This window comes from Hemitrygon akajei, chromosome 6 (assembly GCF_048418815.1).
Source record: "Hemitrygon akajei chromosome 6, sHemAka1.3, whole genome shotgun sequence".
NCBI classification, from domain to species: domain Eukaryota; kingdom Metazoa; phylum Chordata; class Chondrichthyes; order Myliobatiformes; family Dasyatidae; genus Hemitrygon; species Hemitrygon akajei.
This window is the reverse complement of record NC_133129.1, coordinates 143,932,619-143,956,933: the sequence shown is the minus strand read 5'-3', so window position 1 is coordinate 143,956,933 and position 24,315 is coordinate 143,932,619. Positions and strand designations below refer to the sequence as shown.

General features: G+C 39.1%; 1 protein-coding gene across 30 annotated transcripts in view; it reads right to left on the bottom strand.

The window, feature by feature from the left end:
- The window catches only part of sox6 (SRY-box transcription factor 6), a 598,739-nt gene that overhangs the window by 33,496 nt on the left and 540,928 nt on the right, over positions 1-24,315 (bottom strand). For 24 of the 30 annotated variants that reach the window (XM_073049425.1, XM_073049424.1, XM_073049429.1 and 21 more), the window contains one exon: positions 2,688-2,783. The exons of the other annotated variants lie outside the window; for them this stretch is intronic. In XM_073049425.1, coding sequence (XP_072905526.1) covers positions 2,688-2,783 — 96 coding nt within the window. The remainder of the gene's footprint in view (positions 1-2,687; positions 2,784-24,315) is intronic. 30 annotated transcript variants of the gene reach the window in all.

Here is a 24,315-nt window from a genome sequence, read left to right as displayed (position 1 = left end):
GTTAGATGGCCTGTTGTGCCTGCTGTACCTTCCAATAAAACCAAAACTGATCTCTCGCACCATATCACTGGATTCTCTGAAAGCTTAAAAATTACCAGCATTGTGATTGTCATGATGGGAGGGATGACCATCTTTGTGATGGCAAAGAGCTAACTGTACCAGACTACCAATCTTGAGATGGGCACTTGTTTAGTATTTCAGAAGCAGGTCTGACATTTGTAATAAGGCACACAAAATGTTGGAGGAATGCAGCAGGGCAGACATCATCTAGGAAAAGAGCACAATCGACGGTTCAGGCCGAAACTCTCCGGTAGGACTGGATTCTTTTCCTGGCCTGCTCAGTTCCTCCAGCATTTTCTGTTTGTTCTTTGGATTTCCAGCATCTGCAGGATTTCTCTTGATTCTGACGTTTGTAATGACAGCTTTCTTTTTCTGTAAGAGTTGCCTGTACTTCTGCGTATGGCCTCTGCTACACAGCTCCAGCAACTTCCAATACTGACTTCCAGTGCTATCAGTGTGGAGTTGGACTTCCAGAAAGCTTTTGATAAAGTCCCACATAGGAGATTAGTGGGTAAAATTAGGGCACATGGTATTGGGGGCAGAGTACAGACATGGATTGAAAATTGGCTGGCTGACAGGAAACAAAGAGTAGTGATTAACGGGTCCCTTTCAGAATGGCAGGCTGTGATCAGTGGGGTACCGCAAGGTTCGGTGCTGGGACCGCAGCTGTTTACAATATACATTAATGATTTAGATGAAGGGATTAAAAGTAACATTAGCAAATTTGCTGATGACACAAAGCTGGGTGGCAGTGTGAAATGTCAGGAGGATGTTATGAGAGTGCAGGGTGACTTGGACAGGTTGGGTGAGTGGGCAAATATATGGCAGATGCAGTTTCATGTGGATAAATGTGAGGTTATCCACTTTGGTGGCAAGAACAGGAAGGCAGATTACTATCTAAATGGAGTCAAGTTAGGAAAAGGGGAAGTACAACGAGATCTAGGTGTTCTTGTACATCAGTCAATGAAAGCAAGCATGCAGGGACAGCAGGCAGTGAAGAAAGCTAATGGCATGCTGGCTTTTATAACAAGAGGAATTGAGTATAGGAGTAAAGAGGTCCTTCTGCAGCTGTACAGGGCCCTGGTGAGACCCCACCTGGAGTATTGTGTGCAGTTTTGGTCTCCAAATTTGAGGAAGGACATTCTTGCTATTGAGGGAGTGCAGCGTAGGTTCACAAGGTTAATTCCAGGAATGGCGGGACTGTCATATGTTGAAAGATTGGAGCGACTGGGCTTGTATACACTGGAATTTAGAAGGATGAGAGGGGATCTGATTGAAACATAGATAGATAGATAGATAGATAGATAGATAGATAGATAGATACTTTATTCATCCCCATGGGGAAATTCAACTTTTTTTCCAATGTCCCATACACTTGTTGTAGCAAAACTAATTACATACAATACTTAACTCAGTAAAAAATATGATATGCATCTAAATCACTATCTCAAAAAGCATTAATAATAGCTTTTAAAAAGTTCTTAAGTCCTAGCGGTTGAATTGTTAAGGGATTGGACACACTGGAGGCAGGAAGCATGTTCCCGCTGATGGGTGAGTCCAGAACTAGAGGCCACAGTTTAAGAATAAGGGGTAGGCCATTTAGAACAGAAATGCAGAAAAACTTTTTCACCCAGGGAGTGGTAGATATGTGGAATGCTCTGCCCCAGAAGGCAGTGGAGGCCAAGTCTCTGGATGCATTCAAGAGAGAGTTAGATAGAGCTCTTATAGATAGCGGGGTCAAGGGATATGGGGAGAGGGCAGGAACGGGGTACTGATTGTGTATGATCAGCCATGATCACAGTGAATGGTGGTGCTGGCTAGAAGGGCCAAATGGCCTACTCCTGCACCTACTGTCTATTGTCTATTGTCTATTGAGTTTACACATCCTTCCTATAATCTCAAAGGGTTTTCCTCAAGAGCCTTGGTTGCCTCCCACCTCCCAAAGTCACTGTGGTTAGTGGGTATAAATGTCTTCAGTAAGTCTCCTTTAGTATGTGTGGGTGGGACAAAAATCAGGATAGCATTGATGCGCATGGAAGTGAGAACAGGTCACTCGGAATAAGCAGTGGAATGGGATTGTTCTGAGTGCCAAGTGTAGATTCAATGGGCCAAATGATCTCTTCTATATAATAATATGATAAATATTTGCCATGTACTGCATGATTTTGGATGTCGCTACACTTTAAAGCACCTGAGCACCATTTACACAGAAGATCCTGAACAACTTCACAGGCTTTGTAATGGTTATCACAATTAAATTCAGCATTTGGATATCCATACTTAGTATTGCTCTGCATGCACAATTATTTCTAATCTAATATCTTACTTGTTCATTGTGTCCCTGTTTATTCTTTAATAAGCAACGTATAATGTCACAAGACTTAAAAACTAGAGTAATATTTTACTTAAACCCACTGTGTGCTCTGAAGGATATCTGATCAATTAAATGCATTTCCAAGCAGATTTTCAGTTTGACAAATGGATTAAAACAGTGCATTATTTGGTACACATATGATTTTCGTTTTGTAATACTCACATCTTAACAGGTGCACAACTTACTGAGAGCACACATAAAGCTCACTGCAGCATTACATTTACTTAAAAACAAAACATAGTTTTGTACTTACAATAATAGGATAGCTTGAAACTGCTTGAAGACTGCATGCTACATTGTACTTCACTGGTCTAGAACAGTATGTCACACTGCCTGGCATGTCATTGATCTAGAAATGCATGTTATATTGCATGGTGTCAGATTGATCTAGAACAGTAGGTTGTACAAAATGGCATTAATTAATCTAGAAGCATATGCAATGGTGCAGGGCCACACTGATTTAAAAGAATGTGTGTCCCATGGACTTACAAGTCTATATTTCATTATCAGATGAACTGATAAGATAACATACAGCGCATTCCATTGTTTCTCATTTCAATCTTTGGTCTGCAAGCTGCACCAGACTGGAGGGTATCTCAATTATCTGTTTTGTCTGTAATGCTATAAATATACTCTGCATGGTATTATACAGATTTTTTACATTTTCTCTATGTTATCTGCATTGCAAGAAAAGCAGAGGGAAGCTAAAATGGATGTGTCTGGAGAGCCATTAGTAGACAAAAGCAGAAGAAGAAAATTATTGGCAACATATCACAGGGAGACAGCTGGACCTGCACGATGATAACAACCTGTAGATATCATACATACAAAATATAAATATGCACCTTATGCCCATGGAAACTCCTGAATAGCTAGCTTTTAACTGGTCGCTGCAGTCTTCTTTAGGACTGGTTACATAACCTAGCATTACTAAATAGGTAGTTGAGGAGTTCATCGTCCTGATCTCAGTACCCTCTATAAATTGCAATTATTACTGATCTCTCTCTCTCTCTCTCTCACACACACACACACACACACACACACACACACACACACACACACACACACACACACACACACACACACACACACCACCCCCCCCCTCCATCCATCCATCCATCACTGCTGATGCCACCTGATCATCCTATAATCTCTTAGCACACCCATTCCCTTCTCTTTTAGCTGGCCTATCTAGGCTGCTTCTTGGTTCTTCTGTCCACTCAGCCATCATCAGTGAGCCTCCCTGATCTCCAAAGACCCAAAGTGCATGATCCTCCCCATGACTCACTTCTGCTGCAATCTTGACTCACTGCCATAGAAGGAGATCACATTTTGAGCCTCATTCATAATGAAATACTCAAGCCTTGCCTTCATTCCACTTCAGGAACTATGGACCGAATTTGTGTTGGATGTTCACGATCCAGTATGTGTCTTTACATTGTCTAGTTTTGTATGTTCATGAAATAAGAAAATACGTTTCACTGCAAACCTACAGAATTAGAATACTAGCTTTTACAGTTCGTCACTGATTGTATGACTTTCTCATGATAATACATTGAGTTGAAACTTTATCACTTTGTCATATTGGCTAAGAACAGTATTGTTGGTTATAGTCAAATTGTGAGCAATATATTTTAAATACATCTTAATTGTGTAGATTTTTACACCCAAGAGTAAGGAACATAAGAAACTTAACATTTGAGTGGCTATACATGTTACATACACCTTATCAATTGAGTAACACAAATTCATTCTATACCTAACAGATCCAGACAAATATTCCCACCTGATAAATTAAACAGTGTGTATTTAATCCTTAACCTGGAATTTCTGATTGGCATTAATAACTCAGGTTATAAGATCCAAGGTGCAGGATAGTAACTGAGTTGGTTTAACATGCTCAGCACCCTAAATAAGGTATTAATATTATAGATGTCCAGGCTAATTAGTTTTAATTAAGTGGTTAGGGCACATTGAATGTAAGTTATCAGAGGAACAGGTTCCATCCTTTTTCATGCAAAGTGATAAATGAAACATCAGTGGCAAGTCAAGCACATTACAAAATGCAGGGAAAGCCTCTGAGGTTTTGTAGGCTTCCATGTAGTCGAAAAAGGTCAGTCTGACAAAAAGTATCATTTTACACAATCTGTCTGATAACCAGGACCTGCTGCACAGCACAAGCACGCAGTAACACTCTCACACAGCACAGCACAAAGGATAAGAGGCAGAATCCCCTTCTGTCAGCCTGGCTGATGTTGCAATTTAACAGTAGAAAAAGCTCATACATAAAGATGTGTTAGGTCTGTATTATAACGGATATTCCTTGAGTAAACCTACTTGAATAAACCCGCTAAACATCCTGCACAGTATTTTAAACAAGTTTGAGTTATGCATTGCTTAAACCTTAAGACAAGGTTTTCAATTATTAGGCACAACTAACTTTGCAACATTGGGGGAAAACATTACAAAAAATATCCCTTGTGCATTCTAAGGAGGACCTGTAAGTTGGTGCAGGGGTATCACTAGGTTTTTCTCCTACATTGTAATTTTGGTCAATTAACTATGTACCAAAGCATGATATCTGGATATAATAAAATGGCACAGCCTGATATAAGAGAAAAGGCATTCTTATACTCTTTTGGATAAATGTAGGATAAATGTTTCCTGTGTGTTGGATGCAAGAAAAATTATAAATCTGATTTTGGATAAACACAGATTTTACCTTCCACCATGATGCCTTACTCAGGGATTGTAATTTAAAACAGTGAAGCTCTAATAAGTTTATATTCCAAAAATAATTTTTAAATATACACATTTAGAATTTACTGAAGTACTTAAGCTTTGTGCTTAGCCTCATTTTTACTTGTAGTTATTTTTTTCTTCCCATTTAAGATGGTTGAAATTCTATTGTGTTCATTTATTTACTGACAATCCTGCAACTGCATCTGAAAGCATAAAAGATGCATTGGCTGGTTGGTCTCAGAAATTGTAAAATAGACTTGAAATTGACGACCAGAGCTTACAGAAAGGAGCACCATCACTTAAGAGGTGCAATAAAGAAAAATGAACCTTCTGCTCTGGAATTTCAAGAAAGGCAAATGTTAATACATCATTTAGCCAATGCAAATAAATGCATCTCCCTATGCTTCATCAGTCATTACCGGTCAGGCTCTAATGGAGATTTCTGTAGCAGAAATTGAAGCACTGTGTAAGGGAGTTGTTGGCTGTATGCTTTAAGCATCTTTAGATTATGATAAACAAGATAGTGCTTATATATTGGATGAAGAGATTGAGATGATGAAGGGCTTGTTAAAGCCAGGCAATGTTAAATGTTCCAAGAACTGCATCAGTAGCATCAATCATGTTCGAGAATTATCGCTGTTAATGAAAGAGCAGCAATAGTGATGATTGATGGACTGTAAGATTTGTACTAATGTTGACCAAAGTTGCGGAACTGAGCGTCTCAAAACCACTATATTGCAATTTCTTTCACACAAAGAGAAAGCAAATGAAATAACTTGATGGATTCTGTAAAATTCATTTAAGTTTTCAAAATAATTTTAAGTTATCTAAGTGGTAAACTGTTGCGATTATTTCTGGGTAGAGCATTTGGAAGACAATTTGGTGAAGCTTCCTACACATGTTATTGTTGAAATCTGCTGATACCTTTCATGTACGTATATCCTTGAAAACTACAAACACTGAGCAGTAACAGCAATACTTTAAAGACTGCATTTTCATCTGAACATTCATAGAGGATATATTTTTCGATTTGGGTTTGGCTGGTGGTGAGATGTGGGAGAACGAGTTAAACCCTGTAGTTTTATATCCTAAATACTATTACTATAAATAAGGTAGGATAGTAGTCATTAGCAAATATTTTCTCAAATTCAGTGCTTTGGAGAAATCAATCTGAAAGTTTCATTTTCTAGACATCATATAAAATTTCAAGAGTTTCTATCAATTCTGTGGATATTTGTACTGTCCATTTTGCATTATGGAACATATGAGCAAAACATCAGGACCTTATCTCCAATCTATATTGGGTTTGTTGATATTAGCTAGAATAGTAGTTGCCAAACTAATAAAACTTTTTCTGTTTATTTCTTACTTTAAATGGGGCTAAGTTTAGCTGACAGCTATGCTCTTTGACAATTTTATCGAACCCTTCTAGAAACTGTAGGGTTTCATCATAACAGATTTTGCTAACCTGACAATATGGTAATAGCTAAACATTAAACATCACTTCCAAAATTCATTTCTATTAAATCACGTAAGTGCACAAATGAGTGAAAATTAGCTTAAATGATCGTGAATACAGCTTCTGAAATTCATTTCCATTCAAATCAATATGGAATAGTTCAGAGTGAGGTCCTATTGCCACATGTATATAAGTGTTGAATGTGGACATGATCTGCTCTTGCTGCAATACTTTCAATTGATTATAGGTTCTACAGAGGATGCAATAGATGAAAGATGGCTGCTTATGTAAGGATTCAGACTTTGTTGGAATTTGTGAAATCACACACAAGCGAGACATTAGTGTTTTCAGGGGGTAAATGAATGAGAATGTGCGAATGAAAGAATGAGACAATGTGTAGGAGGTGCCTGTAGAAACGCGTGGGGAAAGCACAAATAAACTACTGCCGCAAGGGAGACTGCAGATGCTGGAAACCTGGAGCAACACACAAAATGTAGGAGGAACTCAGTGGGCCAGGCAGCACAAATAATGTGAAATAGACAGTCGATGTTTCAGGTCAAGACCTTTCATTTGTCCTGTTTTGCCCTGATGAATTTTCTTTTAAATTTCCTGATCTAAAAGGACGATCATCCATTTCTCTCCAATGATGCTGCCTCGCCCACTGAGTTCCTCTAGAATTTTGTGTGTTGCACCAATAAACTAGTGCCTCCAGATTTGATAACTTTACAAATGGTATGATTTAAGATACCGGGTTGTTCAAGAGTCAATAGCAGTTGATTCTGCAGTTGGAAATGAACTTCTAAGAGGTTATTAATATGAAACATATCTCCCTCTGTGATTACTGCTCAGCCTGTTGGGTATTTCTATCTTTGTGTTTTTCTCTGTTCTTTGTTATTACTGCTACTGTTGCATATGTTGGCTCCATACCAGTCAGATCTTAAAGATGTCATCACTAAGTTTTAAAATAAAAGGACTCAAATGAGAAAAATAAAAGGGGTGAAGTTCATCATATTTTTCATTACTGATTTTTAAGATTCCTTCCTTTTTGATAGATATCTTTTCAGAGAAATGGAATTGGTCTGAGAACTAACTGTCACACATTATTCAATGATGGGAATGGAATAATTTATGGCATCGTAAATTTCAGATGATCACAAAAGTGGAATTAGAGAAAGTCCAACGTTACAGGCATTCCATAATTCACAACACATCTCCTATAAATAGGAAGGTATTGATCTGGTTAGATTTAAAACTCAGTGTAGAAATGTCAGGGCATTCCTGAATGGGTTAAAGAGAGAAAGGATGAATGAGATTGATTACAGGCTAAGAATTTAATCAGAGAGTTCAGAAGTTATCGTAAAATGCAAAACTAAATCTCCACGTTAGATCACCATGTTGGAAGTCACCTTTTGGTATCTGCAATTTAGCTTTCTTTCTGTAGCACTCTGTTCTAGCTTCACCTAAAAATATACTGATTTAAGATTCTGTGGGCACATCATGCTTCCATCACCCCAGACTTCAATCAAGTATTCAGGTAGTCTTTTTGTATGGGGCCGGCAAATTACTCACAACCATGACAGTATACTCTCAACTGAAACTTGACAGGCTAACAATCAGGAATGACAGTCTTAATAATCAAAAACTGCTGATGCTGTTACTCTAAGATACTTTAGAAAATGCCAGAAACACTCAGCCGGACAGGTGTCACTAGTGAATCAAGACAAATAAAGAGCTAAGTTTCTTATGAAGGTTCTTCGCCCTAAAACTGTTTCTCTTTCCACATTTTCTGCTTGCCCTTCTGAGAGGCTGCAGGATTTTCTGTATTTATAATGAGAATTGGAATCTGACTTCCACTGACCATGCACAACCACCACCCACCCATCAACACCCTCACCTTCCCCTCCCCCAAAACAAGTATTGATTACAGTGAGTTCTGAGTCAGCTTGGGGAGGTGCATTTCTAAACATGTAACAGCATAAAGAAAACTATGGGATGATCAGCTCATTACGGATTTTGATCAGGTTTTACTCAACAGAAGATATAATGAAAAGGGTTGCTGCTTTTAGACACCCAAAATCCAGGCTACCTCTTAACATTATGCTAATATCTTTATAGATGTTGGACATCAACATGTGTCAGGTCTGGCATACAATGCGTTTTTGAACTGAGAAACTAGCAAACTCATGATCACTGGAAGTTAATCTGGGAATATAGAATTTCATAAAATTTCATAGAATAGTACAGCACAGTAGAGGTCCTTCGGCCCACAATGTTGTGCCGACCCTCAAACCCTGCCTCCCATATAACCCCCCACCTTAAATTCCTCCATATACCTGTCTAGTAGTCTCTTAAACTTCACTAGTGTATCTGCCTCCACCACTGACTCAGGCAGTGCATTCCATGCACAAACCACTCTCTGAGTGAAAAACCTTCCTCTAATATCCCCCTTGAACTTCCCTCCCCTTACCTTAAAGCCATGTCCTCTTGTACTGAGCAGTGGTGCCCTGGGGAAGAGGTACTGGCTGTCCACTCTATCTATTCCTCTTAATATCTTGTACACCTCTATCATGTCTCCTCTCATCCTCCTTCTCCCCAGAGAGCAAAGCCCTAGCTCCCTTATGCTGCAGCCAATGACTACAGTATTTTCAATCCAAAAGACATTGCAATGTTCTGTAGTCACACACTTGTTTATGTGGGCCAGTTGCTGAAATTCACATTTCAAAGTAGATATGAATTTGTATTTCTATCTCAGCTTGAATTTGTACTGCGGTTTCTAATTTTGGCTACTGTTATGGGGCCATTGCTGACTAAGTCCAGAGGAAGTACCCCAATAGAAATGCCTAACTCTTGTGATTATAAACAGCAAGAGTTGTTCATTGATCACAAAAAAGATACAATTCAAAAAACTGAAGCATTCCTAGGCTTCAAGAAATTGAGAAAATCTATCATACATCTAATCATGAACCCCAGTTATCTGTTTGCATTGATTCTCCTTGACCAAAATTGCAATGTCAACTGAGATTGTTGTAAAGTTAATTAAGCTTATACATGTAAAGATATCACTGAAGCCTTATAGCAAAAAAAAATCCTTCCGTTTTCCCTAGTAATGGTACAAATTCTATTGCAAAAAATTGGAAATTCCTCATCCAACCATTCCATGTTACTAATTATAGTCTCCAACATTCTGGCATCCTTTGTCAGTTCAACCTATCAGCATTATTCCCTCTCTTCACATTAGCTTGTTATCTTTTCATTTAAATGCAGAAATGTTATTCACCTCTGTCTTTTGCTATGGTAACAAGTTCTATACTTTCACAATTCTGAGGGTACAGATATTTCTTCTGAATACCCCATTTAATTCCCTGGTAGCACCTTGATATTAATGGCCTAAGCTTGATATTGATCACCTTCCTCCAAAAGTGTAAACATTATTTATGTACTCGATCCCTCAAAATCCTTCGCAATTTTTAAAGGGTCAATTAATTCAACATCAACTTGGTGAAAGACGCTCTTTGGTGTGCCAGCACATTGAGATGTCGTGGAGGAAGGCTGCTGACTGGCACGCTCTGGGCTGCAGGAGGACATGCTGAGGGACGCACTGAAGCTTGGAGCAGCTACTGCGAAGTTTCAGATGGAAAAGGACCACAGAGTAGGGTTCTCCTACTGGAGGGGATGGTGTCAAAATAGAAGAGGAAGCCTTCAATTATTATTGTTGTGGTATACCATCCTACAGTGTCGCATGAGTGGCAGCAGTGCTATTGGTGTGTATGAATGCAATACAACAGTACAGAAAGCATGGACTATGAATGAAAACACACTGATTGATTTATTCTTGTAAACCTTTTTTAATATGAATAAAGTTTACTTTGTTTAAAATAATTAATTCACCACTCAACTTTTTCTTTTCAATTCAGCCCAAATATGCATATTATTCATAAATACTGCACATGACAGACTGCTCAATCATGGCCAGAGGGAAAAAAGATTAGTCCTGGAATAGATATTATCTTATGGTATTTTGGAAGAGGTATACTTTTAATTATTAACTTTAAACCATCGTCACTTGTCTTTGACAGCAGTTACAGCTTTGAAGCATCGAAACCTTGTTTTCAAATTGCAAAGTGCAATCTGACACAAATCAAAAATCTACAAATGCTGAAAATGTAAAAAAAAAGAAAAATGCTGGAAATACTTATTTTCCCTCCTTCCCGGTTTTGACAAAGGATCTTTGACATGAAACATTAAATTCATTTCCGCTCCCACAGATGTGGCTTGACCTGCTGAATATTACCAGCAGTTTCTGTTTGTAGTAAAGTTTAATCAGACAAACATTTATATTTATTCTTCTACTCAACTATCATCTAAGAAAAATTGAAGCTGATAAACACCACTCATTGGCTTTGTAAAAATAATTACAGCTGTTTAGAGGCTACCTGTAACCATGCAGAAAGAACTTTATGGAAATATTTTACTACTCAATGAGGTAATGGCAGTATCCGTAAATGGGCCATGTCCTTTATTATCTGGTATTTCTAAATTAAAAATCAGTCCTTTGCTAACATTTATTGCCTGGGGAGTAATAGTTAATTTGTTCACAGAGACTTAACTGCTATATTAAATATAAAGGTTTCAAAGGTACATTTAATGTCAGGGAAATGTATACAATGTGCAACCTGAAATTCTTTTTCTTCACAACCATCCACAAAAACAGAGGAGTGTCCCAAAGAATGAATGACAGTTAAATGTTAGAACCCCAAAGTCCCCCAGCTCCCCCTCCCATGCGAAAGCAGCAGCAAGGCAATGATCCCCCTCCCCACCAGCAAAAGAAACATCAGCACCCTCCACCGAGCACTCAAGCGTGCAGCAAAGCATCAATAAGGACACAGACTTGCAGTGGCCCAAGGACTACTCATTCACCCAGAAACTCGACATACCACAGGCTCTCTCTCACTTCCTAATAAGGGAAAAAGAGGGGTATCCATTTCACAGCGAGATGGGAGACAAAGCAAACAACTCGCTGATTACAATGTTAAAAATCTGTTACACTGAATTTTCTGAGCTCTGTGCCCAAAGAACTCAGGTCTCTGGGCACACAGCCAGAGATCTTTCGTCTCCCACGACACAATGATTTCCTGTAGAGGCACCGACCTCGAGTCCATCCACCTCCAGAGCCATGACATTCTGAAAGTCTGGAGGTGAGCTAATCTTCCTTGGTATATCAAATAACAGCCAGTTGTAAGACCCCGAAGGCGAATATCCAAATGTATACTTCCTTTTTTAACTGGATAATGACCAAGATTAAGAACATGCACATACTGTAGGATTTTCTGGAATTGACCTTAATTATATATTTATACCAAACTCAACCCTGTATTAGCTTGGGATCTAGATGGATATGGGGGAATTAATGACAATATTGCAGTTCCTAAATGGTTTCAGTGGTCACTGTAAGGATTGTTTTCTTAGTTAAGAAGTTCCACTTACCTGGGAAATCTTTCGTATTAAATGTAAAAAATAGCAGCTACTAATAATGTTCATTTCATGTATGTAAGCATGGGACTAGGAATCATGCAAACAATTGATTGGCACCTTCAGATATTGGAGTACACATTTCCTTTCATATCATAGACCTGAAGTTTTGGATTAAGTCTCTTAAGGTATTTTGTCAACTATCTACCAAATATTTCTTATAGTATTTTAAGAATACAATCTAAAATAAACTCAAGAAAAAAACAATATAACTTGTGTGGGACGATTCAACAGAGGGTGAAGGCTATGTTCAACACAACATTGTCAAAACCAAGTTATCTTAATTATTCCAGTCTGGATGGGTCACTGGGACATATTCCAAAACTAAGAAATGTTTCAAATCATATAAAAGAAGATAAATTGTTTACACAGGTTTGCTTCTGTCTTTCCAAAAACATACAATGTAATATCTCTCATTATCTATGTGTATCTGACATTTGTCTCTCACTTCAATTTACTTCCTTCAGTGCTATCACCCCAACTATTCCATTTTTCCCCCAATGCTGAAACACAGACCACCCACACAGAAATAAAATAAAGGTGAACTTGTGTGTTCTTTCTCACTTTTCCTCTGCTGAGAACTAGTGATGTACTTTCTAGGATCAGGATTTTGGTGGTAAATGCCATGAAGTCCTGGGCTTATACAAATCTATAGTCTAAAGCGCAGGATGTGGATTTATCTAGCAATGTTTGGTTTTGCTATCTTCTGCTTCTGGACTCCCTGTGGAGTCTATTAGCAGAGCTTCATCCCATTAAGATCCTGCACCAGTTACCACAAGGAACAAAGTCTTGGAAACATGTAAAGTCACTGAAGACAGGTAAGAAAAGTTAATAATTAAAAAGTTTTATGACTTATTTTTTATTGCAAAATTATTTTTAGCTGCATTTACAGTATGTATTCACTTTGAACTTGAAATTTCAACACTGACTCTGCCCAATCCTATTATTTTCTAAATGCCTTGTTACCAATACCTTCATACCTGCTTCCTGAACTTTCTCGACTATTGATATTGAGCTCCTTTCCCCTCTTTCCTGATTGACTAAGTTACATTTATTACTTTCCAATCTGAGGAAACATTCTGGAATCTATTTAAGATTGGGAGTTCAATAGATCACCTGTATCAGTCTAAGTTCTAGGAAATAGATTATCTAGAGACCTTCCTCCCTTACAGTCCAATTATTTTTAAAACTAATTTGCTTGTGCTGCTCATTCCCTCCAAACTCGAAATTCTACATAATTTCCAAGACGTCTTTGCATTTTGAACTCTGCATGGTTTCCTTGGTGGAGATTTTGCCTGACAATATGTTGAAATTGTTGAGGAAGTAATACGTAGATAGATCAGGGAGAGTCAATATATGTTGTACATTTGGATTCTCAGAAGGCATTTGATAAGGTGCCATACACGAGGTTTCTAAACAAGATAGGATCTCATGGTATTACAGGAAAGGTACTAGCATGACCGGCAGACAGCAAAATCTGTAATCATTTTAATTCTTAAGTTTTTGTTACATTTTTAAACTATTTCTGAATGTCAGAGATATTAAGGAACATCTGTATCTCAACGCAGACAGATGCTCACTCAGAATTCAACACTGATGTGCTGGACAGCCAAAGCCAGAAATTTGGGCCTACTGCATGTAGACCAGGTATGTATGGGTTGGTTACTGCATCTGCCAGCAAAATTTAATCAATTAATTCTTTCCATAATGGTACATTTCTTTTGATATCAGATATATAAATTAGGGTGTTGGTGTGTGGCTATGTGGTTAAGGCGTTGGTCTAGTGATCTGAAGGTCGCTAGTTAGAGCCTTAGCTAAGACAGCGTGTTGTGTCCTTGAGCAAGGCGCTAAACCACACATTGCTCTGCGACGACACCAGTGCCAAGCTGTATTGGCCCTTGCCCTTCCCTTGGACAACATTGGTGGCATGGAGAGGGGAGACTTGCAGCATAGGCAACTGCCGGTCTCCCATACAACCCTGACCAGGCCTGTGCTCTGGAAACTTTCCAAGGCGCAAATCCATGGTCTTTCAAGACTAACAGATGCCTATAAATTTAGGAATAAAATATTCAGCAATTGTTGATATGTGTCAAAAATTCAGGATTTTAGTGTAGGTGTGAACAAACACAAAAGTCCCATATTCACAGGCAGACATTCATTGACGAACCCCTAATTTAGTTTCAACACTAACTCCTCATGAAATTTCAAATCTGCATCAAAATACTTAAAATGCAATATTACAAGAAACCTTTTACCCAATTGTTAATCATTGCTTGGAAGAGTTCCTACTGAGTTCATCTTAACTCGCTTTTAGTAAATCCATGATGTTCTTATGTGATTAGCTCATGTTGTTAAAATGGTCATTCACTTAACTTTGAATTATGGGCTGCAAAAGTTTGCACACAACAGATATTGGATTATTTGCACCCTTGAATATTAAGCAAAATATATTCTTCGCTGTATATTCTCTTTTTGGGTTATCATCATGGAATACTAATTTCGTCTACCAGTATTTAAATGAAATGATTAACCCATCAGCGAGAACAATTATTTTTATTAACATAGCAACAACAGAATTTCACACAAATGTGTTAACCGATTCATTTAAAATGACACTGGGGAATTTAGATTCCCAATTTGCTTAAAAATTCTAAATAAAAAATCATTTCCACATATAATCAAATGGATATGATTTTGCTTACTGAATGTTATTTACTGTATATTGTTCTGCAGTAATCCAGTGGTAATGAATGTGCAGCTCTAACCACGACTTTAATTTTTAATCATAAACAAATGCATTGAACATTCCTGTTTCTCTGATTTTTCCCACTGTGGATTGGTGCATGTAGCCACATGGCTAAATTAAATCCTGCAGAGCAACCTTGTGTAATAATTATCGCTGGTCAACTTCAGACATCACTGGAAAAAGAAGCAATCAAACCTCAGTGAGAGTATGAAATCAATTTTTGTTTTAGCTTCAAACAGAGATCAATCTGCTAAAATTCACTGCATGTGGGACTTGAAGAGTAGTTCTGTTTTTGCAGTCTGTAACCATGCAGGCTTCTTGTGATGAATATGTAATTTAGACCCATTCCACAAGATGCATAGTGCTTACATGGATGTTACTGCATTCTACATTCTTAATGCACTGAATGATCACTGTCCACTGGGGAATAGAATACCCGCATGCACCACTTCTACTTCACTTTCAAATACAAGTCCTATCTTCCATGAACTGTGTAGCTCAAAGGAACGCAAGGCTCAATGTGCAGTGACTAGTGGGGTACCGCAAGGCTCAGTGCTGGGACCCCAGTTGTTTACAATATATATTAATGATTTAGACGAGGGAATTAAATGCAGCATCTCCAAGTCTGCGGATGACATGAAGCTGGGCGGTGGTGTTAGCTGTGAGGAGGATGCTAAGAGGATGCAGGGTGACTTGGATAGGTTAGGTGAGTGGGCAAATTCATGGCAGATGCAATTTAATGTGGATAAATATGAGGTTATCCACTTTGGTTGCAAGAACAGAGAAACAAATTATTATCTGAACGGTGGCTGATAAGGAAAAGGGGAGATGCAACGAGACCTGGGTGTCATTGTACACCAGGCATTGAAGGTGGGCATGCAGGTACAGCAGGCGGTGGAAAAGGCAAATGGTATGTTGGCATTCATAGCAAAAGGATTTGAGTACAGGAGCAGGGAGGTTCTACTGCAGTTGTACAAGGCCTTGGTGAGACCGCACCTAGAATATTGTGTGCAGTTTTGGTCCCCTAATCTGAGGAAAGACATTCTTGCCATAGAGGGAGTACAGAGAAGGTTCAGCAGATTGATTCCTGGGATCGCAGGACTTTCATATGAAGAAAGACTGGATTGACTAGGCTTATACTCACTGGAATTTAGAAGATTGAGGGGTGATCTTATTGAAACGTATAAAATTCTAAAGGGATTGGGCAGGCTAGATGCAGGAAGATTGTTTCTGATGTTGGGGAAGTCCAGAACGAGGGGTCATAGTTTAAGGATAAAGGGGAAGCCTTTTAGGACCGAGATGAGGAAAAACTTCTTCACACAGAGAGTGGTGAATCTGTGGAATTCTCTGCCACAGGAAACAGTTGAGGCCGGTTCATTGGCTATATTTAAGAGGAAGTTAGGTATGGCCCTTGTGGCTAAAGGGATCAGGGGGTATGGAGAGAAAGCAGGTACAGGGTTCTGAGTTGGATGATCAGCCATGATCATACTGAATGGCGGTGCAGGCTTGAAGGGCCGAATGGCCTACTCCTGCACCTATTTTCTATGTTTCTATGTTTCTAATTTGTGTTCAGACCTGCTCCACACCACTACTTTTATTTTCAGTTTTAAGGACCATTTTAAAGGAAGTGCAATAAAGGACAAAATAGAATTTAGCCTCCATGTAGCAAAGATGCAGGAAAGATAAACACATGGGAGAGCATGGTGCAGTAATGAGGGAGCGCCATGTATATATAGTCATTGAGGTACATACTTGTTAAATGTTGTGTAGAATTGCCAGCTTGTTCACACAAAGATTAGAAGAAGGTATGTGAATTAAAATTCACATTGTAAGTGTGCATGATTTTGCTGGGATGATGACAGTTCTGCAAGGAGTTGTTGGCAATTCTTAGTATAAATTTCAGCAAACTTGGGATTTTTAAAGTAAGCGTGCACAAACACAGAAGTCCCAAAGTCACAGGCAGCCATTCTCTGACGGTCCCCTAACAGAGCTCCAAAAGTGAACTCCTTAAGGAGTTCCAAATCTGCATCAGTTCTACAGCATCTCCACGAAAGAATCTACTGGAAGAATCAACATCAAATTAGACCTGTCACTGGGAGTTTACCTCCATGGATTACAGTGAATATGCATTAAGCAATTAAGGCAAGTGCATTTTTAGATTTGTTTTTATTGTTTTAAGTCTATTGAAATGTTTTGTGTATATTAAATGTTTTCTACTATTTAAAATGGTTATTTGATTAATTGGAGAGCCTCTCAATATTGGAATCATTTAAAAACATTTACAAAATGATGAGTTTTGATGCCCTACTGACGAACAGGGTCAACATTAATAGGCAGGATGGGTTTGGTCGCGTTGTCCTTCCTTTCATAGGTAGTGGTGCAATGAAAGCACAGATAAGAATGCAGGTAGATTGGAAAAATAACGTTGGTGCTGGATCCCAAGAGAAGAGAATTTGTAGGATCCCTACAAAAATGGCTTTTTAGAACAACTTGCAGTCAAGCCAACTAGAGAAAAGTCATTTCTGGATCGGGTTTTACAGAATGAACTACATTTGAACAGCAGGCCTAAGGTAAGGGGGGCAGTGATCTTAATATAATAGATTTCACTCTGCAGTTTGAGAGAGAGAAGGTAAAATTGGATTTATTGGTACTACAAGTAATGGTAACTACAGAGGCAGGAGAGGGGAGATGACCAAAGTTGATTAGGTAGCAGTACTAACAGGAATGATGATGGAGCTGTGATGGCTGGAGTTTCTGGGAATATTTTGGAAGACGCAGGATCAGTTCGTCCCAAAGAAGAAGAGCATTCTAAAGGGAGGATGAGGAAACGGTGGCTGATAGGGGAAGTCAAAGACAGCATAAAGGCAAAAGAGAGTACATATCATTTAGAAAAGTTAGTGTGAAGTTAAAACATTGGGAAGCATTTAAAAACCAGCTAAAGATAACTTACAAAGCAATGAGAGAAAAGATGAAATATGAAGTTAAAGTAGCCAATAATATATAAGAAGACACCAAAATGAGGCAGTCACTTCTTCTTTTAATATTAGAGTTACTTGTTTTTGATTCAGTTGTAATTTATATGTTGTTCTAAATAACCCAGAAGTTATGTTAAATGTAGTTATTGTGTTTTTAGTAATTGAATTGCCAGTATGCTGTTTTGTGCTGAATGGAGAGTACTGCAATCCCAGTGTCCTCTGATTAAAATTTTTTCTGATATATAAAGATGTAAGGGGATCATCTGACCACTGGAAAATGATGCTAGAGAGGTATTAATGGGGGAGAAAGAAATGGCGGATGAACTGTATAAGTATTTTGTATTAATCTTCACTGGAGAAGACACCTGCAGCATGCCAGAAATTTGAGAGTATAGGGAGGCAGAAGAAATGAATATATTCATTATGACTACAGAGAATATGCTTGGGGAGCTGATAAGTCTGAAAGTAGTTAAGTGATCTGGACCAGATGAACTAGTCACCAAGGTTCTGAAAGTGGTAGCTGAAGAGATTGTGGAGGAATTAGTAGTGACCTTTCAAGAATCATTAGATGTTTTGGATGACTGGAAAATCACAAATGTCACTCCACTCTTTAAGAGGTGAGGAAGTCAAAAGACAGAATATTATAAGCCAGTTAGCCTGCCTTCAGTGTTTGGCAAGATAGAAGAGTTCATTATAAAGGATGAGGGTTTGAGATACTTGGAGGAACCTTATAAAATAGGGTGCAATCAGCATGATTTTCTTAAGAAGAAATCATGCCTGACAAATCTGATAAGGTGCTGTACATGAAACTGCTAAACAGGGTAAGAGCCCATCGTGTTACAGGAAAGATACTAGCATGGACAAATTGACTGACAGAGAGAAAGTAAGCTTATGAGTGTAAAGAGCACCTGTTCTGATTGGCTCTGGCAACTAGTGGCTTTAGGAGAATGTGGAAGATGGAATACAGTGTAAGGAAATGTATGGTCATGCACTTTGGTAGAAGGAATAAAAGTGTAAACTATTTTCTAAATGGAGAGCAGATTCAGAAACCAGAGGTGCAAGGGGACTTGGGAAGCCTCATGCAGATTCCTTGAAGGCTAATGTGCAGGCTGAGTTGATGGTAGGAAGGAAAGTGCAATGTTACTGTTTCTTTTGAGAGGTCCGCAACATAAAAGCAAGGTTATAATGCGAAGGTTTAATAAGGCATTACTCAGACCACATGGAGTATTGTGAGCAGGTTTGGGCCCCCTTATCTAAGAAAGGATATTCTGGCATTGGAGAGGGCCCAGAAGATGTTCACGAGAACGAGGAGTGTTTGATAGCTCTGGGCCTGTAATCACTGGATTACAGAAGAATGAGGGGGAATCTTGTTGAAATCTAGCAAATATTGAAAGACCAAAACAGAGTGGATATGAAAAGGATGCTTCCAATAGTAGAAAAGTCTAGGACCAGAGGGAAGAGCATCAGAATAAAAGAATGTCCCATCAGAACAGAGATGAGGAGGAATTTCTTTAGCTAAATGATCGTGAATTTGTGGAACTCATTGCCTGTGGTGGCAAAGTTTTTGGATACACTTAAAGTGGAGTTTGATATGTTCTTGATCAGTAAGGACATGAAATGGTGCAGGAAAAAGACAGGAGAATGGGAATGAGAGAGGAAATAAATCAGCTGTGATCGAATGGCAGAGAAGACTTGATGGGTCGAATGGCTTGATTCTACTCTGACATCTTAAAGTCTAATTGTGTGTTTATTCCTATTAACTACAACAAGAAAAAGCAACAAAACATCAGACTATGAATTACTTCATTATATATAATTAGGCACATAGTTGGATAGTTAGATAGGTGGAAGGGCAAGCAGGTGTGCATGTTTGTGACATGTCTTAAAGAGAGAGAGAGCATGTTGTCACAGTGGAATGGTATGTGTGTGGAGAGAGAGAGAGTGAGGGGGGAGGGAGAGGAAGAGGGGAGAGAGAGAGGCGTGGGAGAAGGAGAGGGGGAGGAGGGAGTGGTAGAAGAAGAGAAGGGGGAAGGGAGTGGGAGAAGGAGAGAGAGAGGGAGTGGGGGAGAGAGAGAGAGAGTGAGAGGGAGTGGGAGAGAGAGATAAATACATTGTGGTGGTGACGGAGGCTGTAAGAGAAATACTGTATTTATTTTTTGTCCAACTTTTCATCATTCAGTTGAATGCAAGGATGTAAATTAGATCAAGTGAGACCAAACTAGTGCCACTTTCAGCTTCAACTATTCTGCCTTTGACCCCACTATGTTGGGTTGGGAGAGACTACAATTATAGATCATGGATTAAGGGTTAATGGCTGTGAGAGTGTGGAATGAGCTGCCTGCGCAAGTAGTGCATGTGAGATCAATTCCAATGTTTAAAAGAAGTTTGTATAGGTATATAGATGTTAGGTATATAGAGGGCTATGGTCCTACTGCAGGTTGATGGTGCAGCATGGACTGGATGGGCCGAAGAGCCTCTTTCTGTGCTGTACTTTTCTATGACTGTATGTTATGTTGCTGTAAATGAATAGATTTCAATTTTGTCTATGATCTACAGTACCACTGTGATTTGAGTACCGGGGTAATTTGAGTATCTCAGAAACTGCTGATCTCCTGGGATTTTTACACACAACGGACTCTGGAGTTTACAAAGACTGGTGCCAATAACAAAAAACATCCAGTGAGTGGCTGTTCTGTGAGCGAAAACATCTTGCTAAATCCACTCACTGGATTTTTTTTTTGTCTTTGGCACCATTCTTTGTAAACTCCAGAGTTTGTTGTGCGTAAAAATCCCAGGAGATCAGCAGTTTCTGAGATACTCAAATCACCCTGGGCGGCACCTAATTAATTAGCTTGTTTAGTTCGGCTTTTTTCTTAAAGATGTGCTGGGTGCGCTCCGGCAAGCACTGCACCCCTGATTGTAGGATAATGCTGGACATGAAGGAATTCAGATACTGCAGGTCTATTCCATCAGTGAATTGCTCATTGGCTGGGGAGTTGGACGGTGCAGACCGTGTTTCTGCCTGCTACAGAGAGGTATTGGAGTTGGTGCACGAAGACGGTATGCAGTCCAACTGCGAATGATTGTCCTGGATGTTTCTCTTGTGATTGCAAGACTGTGTTGGACATTGATAATGTAAAATACTGCAAGTCTGATTCTCTTGTTTACAGGGGAGACAGATGGCGAGAGAGCTGTGTGGCCTCGATTATAGCAAGGTGTTGGCCTCAAGCTGTGTGCTTGCCTGTTTCAACAGTCCAAGAGAGGAGACATTAGAGGCAGTGTAGTGGGGTGTCCATGCTGGGTTGGGAGCTGGCCCCACCCATTAGTGCTGCCTGCCAGTGTTCAATTAATGAAATGACAAACTGGATTCTGTGCACGTGTACCTTTGTTTATGAAATGCTTAGAACTGCTTGTTCTTGCCAATAACACCCATGCACCATCACTTTACAGCACATGTCACTCAGGGCCTTGGGATATATATTTGCTTTTGTGTGACTGTGTGTTTACTTGCTAACTTATATGTGGTATATGTGCCTTGTCATGTGCATGACTGTTGTTATTGTGCTTTGCACCTTGGCCCTGTTTCATTTGGCTCTATTCATGGGTATTCAGGTATGGTAAAATGATAATTGAATTTGAACCTGTCACTGAGGAGGCCAAAGGTCTGTTTCCATGTTGTGTGACACTATGGTCCTGTGACAGGTCTTAACTAATATTTCAAGTCCTGGAACATTAGAGCTCAGAGAAGTGGAAAAGGACACAGCAAAGATTGCATCTTATTTTATTAAAGTGTTGGTCTGGTGCGAGGCAAATAACCCCTTCCTCAATGTCAACATGTAAAGGAGATGGTTATCAACTTCAGGAGAACTCGTGCCAACTCACCTGCTGCTTTACATTAGCGCCACAGCAATGGAAACTGTGGTAATTTCAAACTCCTGGGAGTGCATATCCTGCACAACTTGTCAAGGTCCCAGTACACATTCTACACAGTCAGGAAAGCTCACTAATCCCTTTACATTCTGAGGAGGCTGAAGGGAGCTGGACTTTGCACATCTATACTCACGTCATTCTACGAATGCGCAGTGAAGAGCATCGTAACAAGCTACATCACAGCACGAAACAGAGACTGCACTGCGATGGGCAGGAAGCTCTGCAACACGTAGTCAAAATTGCCCAACACAGCACCAGCACCAGCCTTACTGCCAACAAGGACATACCTACAGATAAATGCCGGAAAACGGCCCACCCAACCTGCTGAAATATGTTTGTTTCAGTCCCACTGGGGAGGAGACAACATATAATCCAAGCCCAGACCACCAAACAGTCTTTTTCTCCAAGTAATAAAGCTGATCAAGACCTTCCCAACCTCAACCACCACTACTTCATCATTTCCTGTCAGTCGCCTCATGTACAGACACCGGTACCTAATGTCACTTTACAGACATACAATCAAATCCACGTATGTGTGCCATCTTACATAACTACTTATTGAGCTTTATTATTATTATTATTATTACTACTACTACTACTACTACTACTTTCTTCATCTTATTGTGTTTTCTTGTGCTGCACTGGGTGTGGAGTAACAATTATTTTGTTCTCCTTTACACTTGTATACTGGAAATGACATTTAAAAACCTTGAATGCTATACTGATCTCAGTCCAGGCTGTGTGTCTGAATATTATCTGAATTAACAATGGCTGGTAGGGACAGCATTCAGAATACATTCAAATGGTGTGCCCTCCCTCCAAATGGATTACAACTGCTGAGCAGCTTCTGCTTGCTCTTTAAGTTGAAATAAGAAAATCCTTTTCAGTCTTTTCACAACTTGAGGCAACTGCTGAAAACAGACATCTTACATAAGCAAAGGATTTAACCCAATCTCAGCTCCACTACTAATTAACCACACTTATTAATTTAGGAGGCAACCTTTGTGCCTCCTGAAGAAAAGCAGCTGGCCTCTTCAGTGAGTGGGTTTTGAGGTCAATATCTTACATTTTCAACCATACTGCCAAAATTAAGTTCATACATAGATTGCATAGACATACAATCATATGGCAAAAGTGTTTTTTACCTGGACAGCAACACCTGTTCACTGTATATCAGGATCTGCTCCTCTGTTTTAGGTATTTTAGGGTCAGGTGAATACAGGTTGGAAACCACTGCCCCATACCAAACAATTTGAAAAAGATCATCCAGAAATTTCAAATGAATGGAAAAAGTACCGCAGGGTCAAACTAGCTAACAAAAAATTTAGTAAAATGTCCACACAAGTGAAGACAGCTATGTGAAATATTCCACAAGGTAGTAGCTCAATTTGACAGAATGTTCGTTTTATGCAGATCATTTCTTCGTGTGAATATATTTACATCTTAGGAAATTCCATTAAAATATTAAATGCTTCACAGATTATAAATCAAATGTCAAAATAAATAGTCTTTCCCTATGAGCTTTCTACCTGTGGGAATGAAACTGGAGTCAAAGTGAGATGACACAAATCACATTCTACTGGGAGTGAAGGGCAATCGAATGATGAGAGTTATTGGATTTCATCATCTGAATTACCCTGCTAATGGAAACTGAAGTCAGTCCTGAGCATTGCAGAACATCTGCCCATTAAGAGGCTCTCATACCTGTGTAAACCCTAAATTTCACATTGTCTTTTGAACATCCTTTTGCTAGCTGAATGAGGATACTTCCGATTAACTGAACACTCACTGAAGAGACAGCTGCCTCTGCGGTAAAGTTAGTGAAATTTATTAACATGTCGTATTCACATCAGCCATCATTATTTGAAAAATGTTGTGGCTCTAATCAAGTTGTGACTCCCTGTGTCATGTAACACTCAACTTATGTAATTTTGCCCTTAGCAAAAGATACTTACTTGTGCCAAATAAGTGGGAACCACTTGCAGTCACATGGGTAGGGCACATGGGTAGGAATTAAGGGTTATGGGGAATAGGCAAGTAGGTGGAGATGAGTCCATGGTCAGATCAGCTATGATCTTAATGAATGATGGAGCAGGCTCCACAGGCCAGATGGCCTACTCCTCTTCCTTTTACTTATGTTCTTATGGCTACTCTTTGTCTGTTTTACTTGCCATACATGTAGCTGTTCAATAAGTTGAAGCAATTTCAATGTTTGCTGTTATTATCTTGTTCAAAGATGATAGGAAACACCATGTAATCATACCAGATGATATGTGAAGTTTTCTAATTAACCATGAGTTTTTTTTAATTTCCACAGTCCAGTTAGCATATTTATATTTCATCACAGAAAACAATATGCTCGTGCAATGCATAAACTATGGTAGGATAGGAATCCAGTGCCATCAAAGCATGGTAATAAATCTAACGGTGTTGAACTCCAACTTAGGTAAAATTCACTTTTCGTAGGTCAGAGACTTCCTGTATAACCATGTGCATTGTA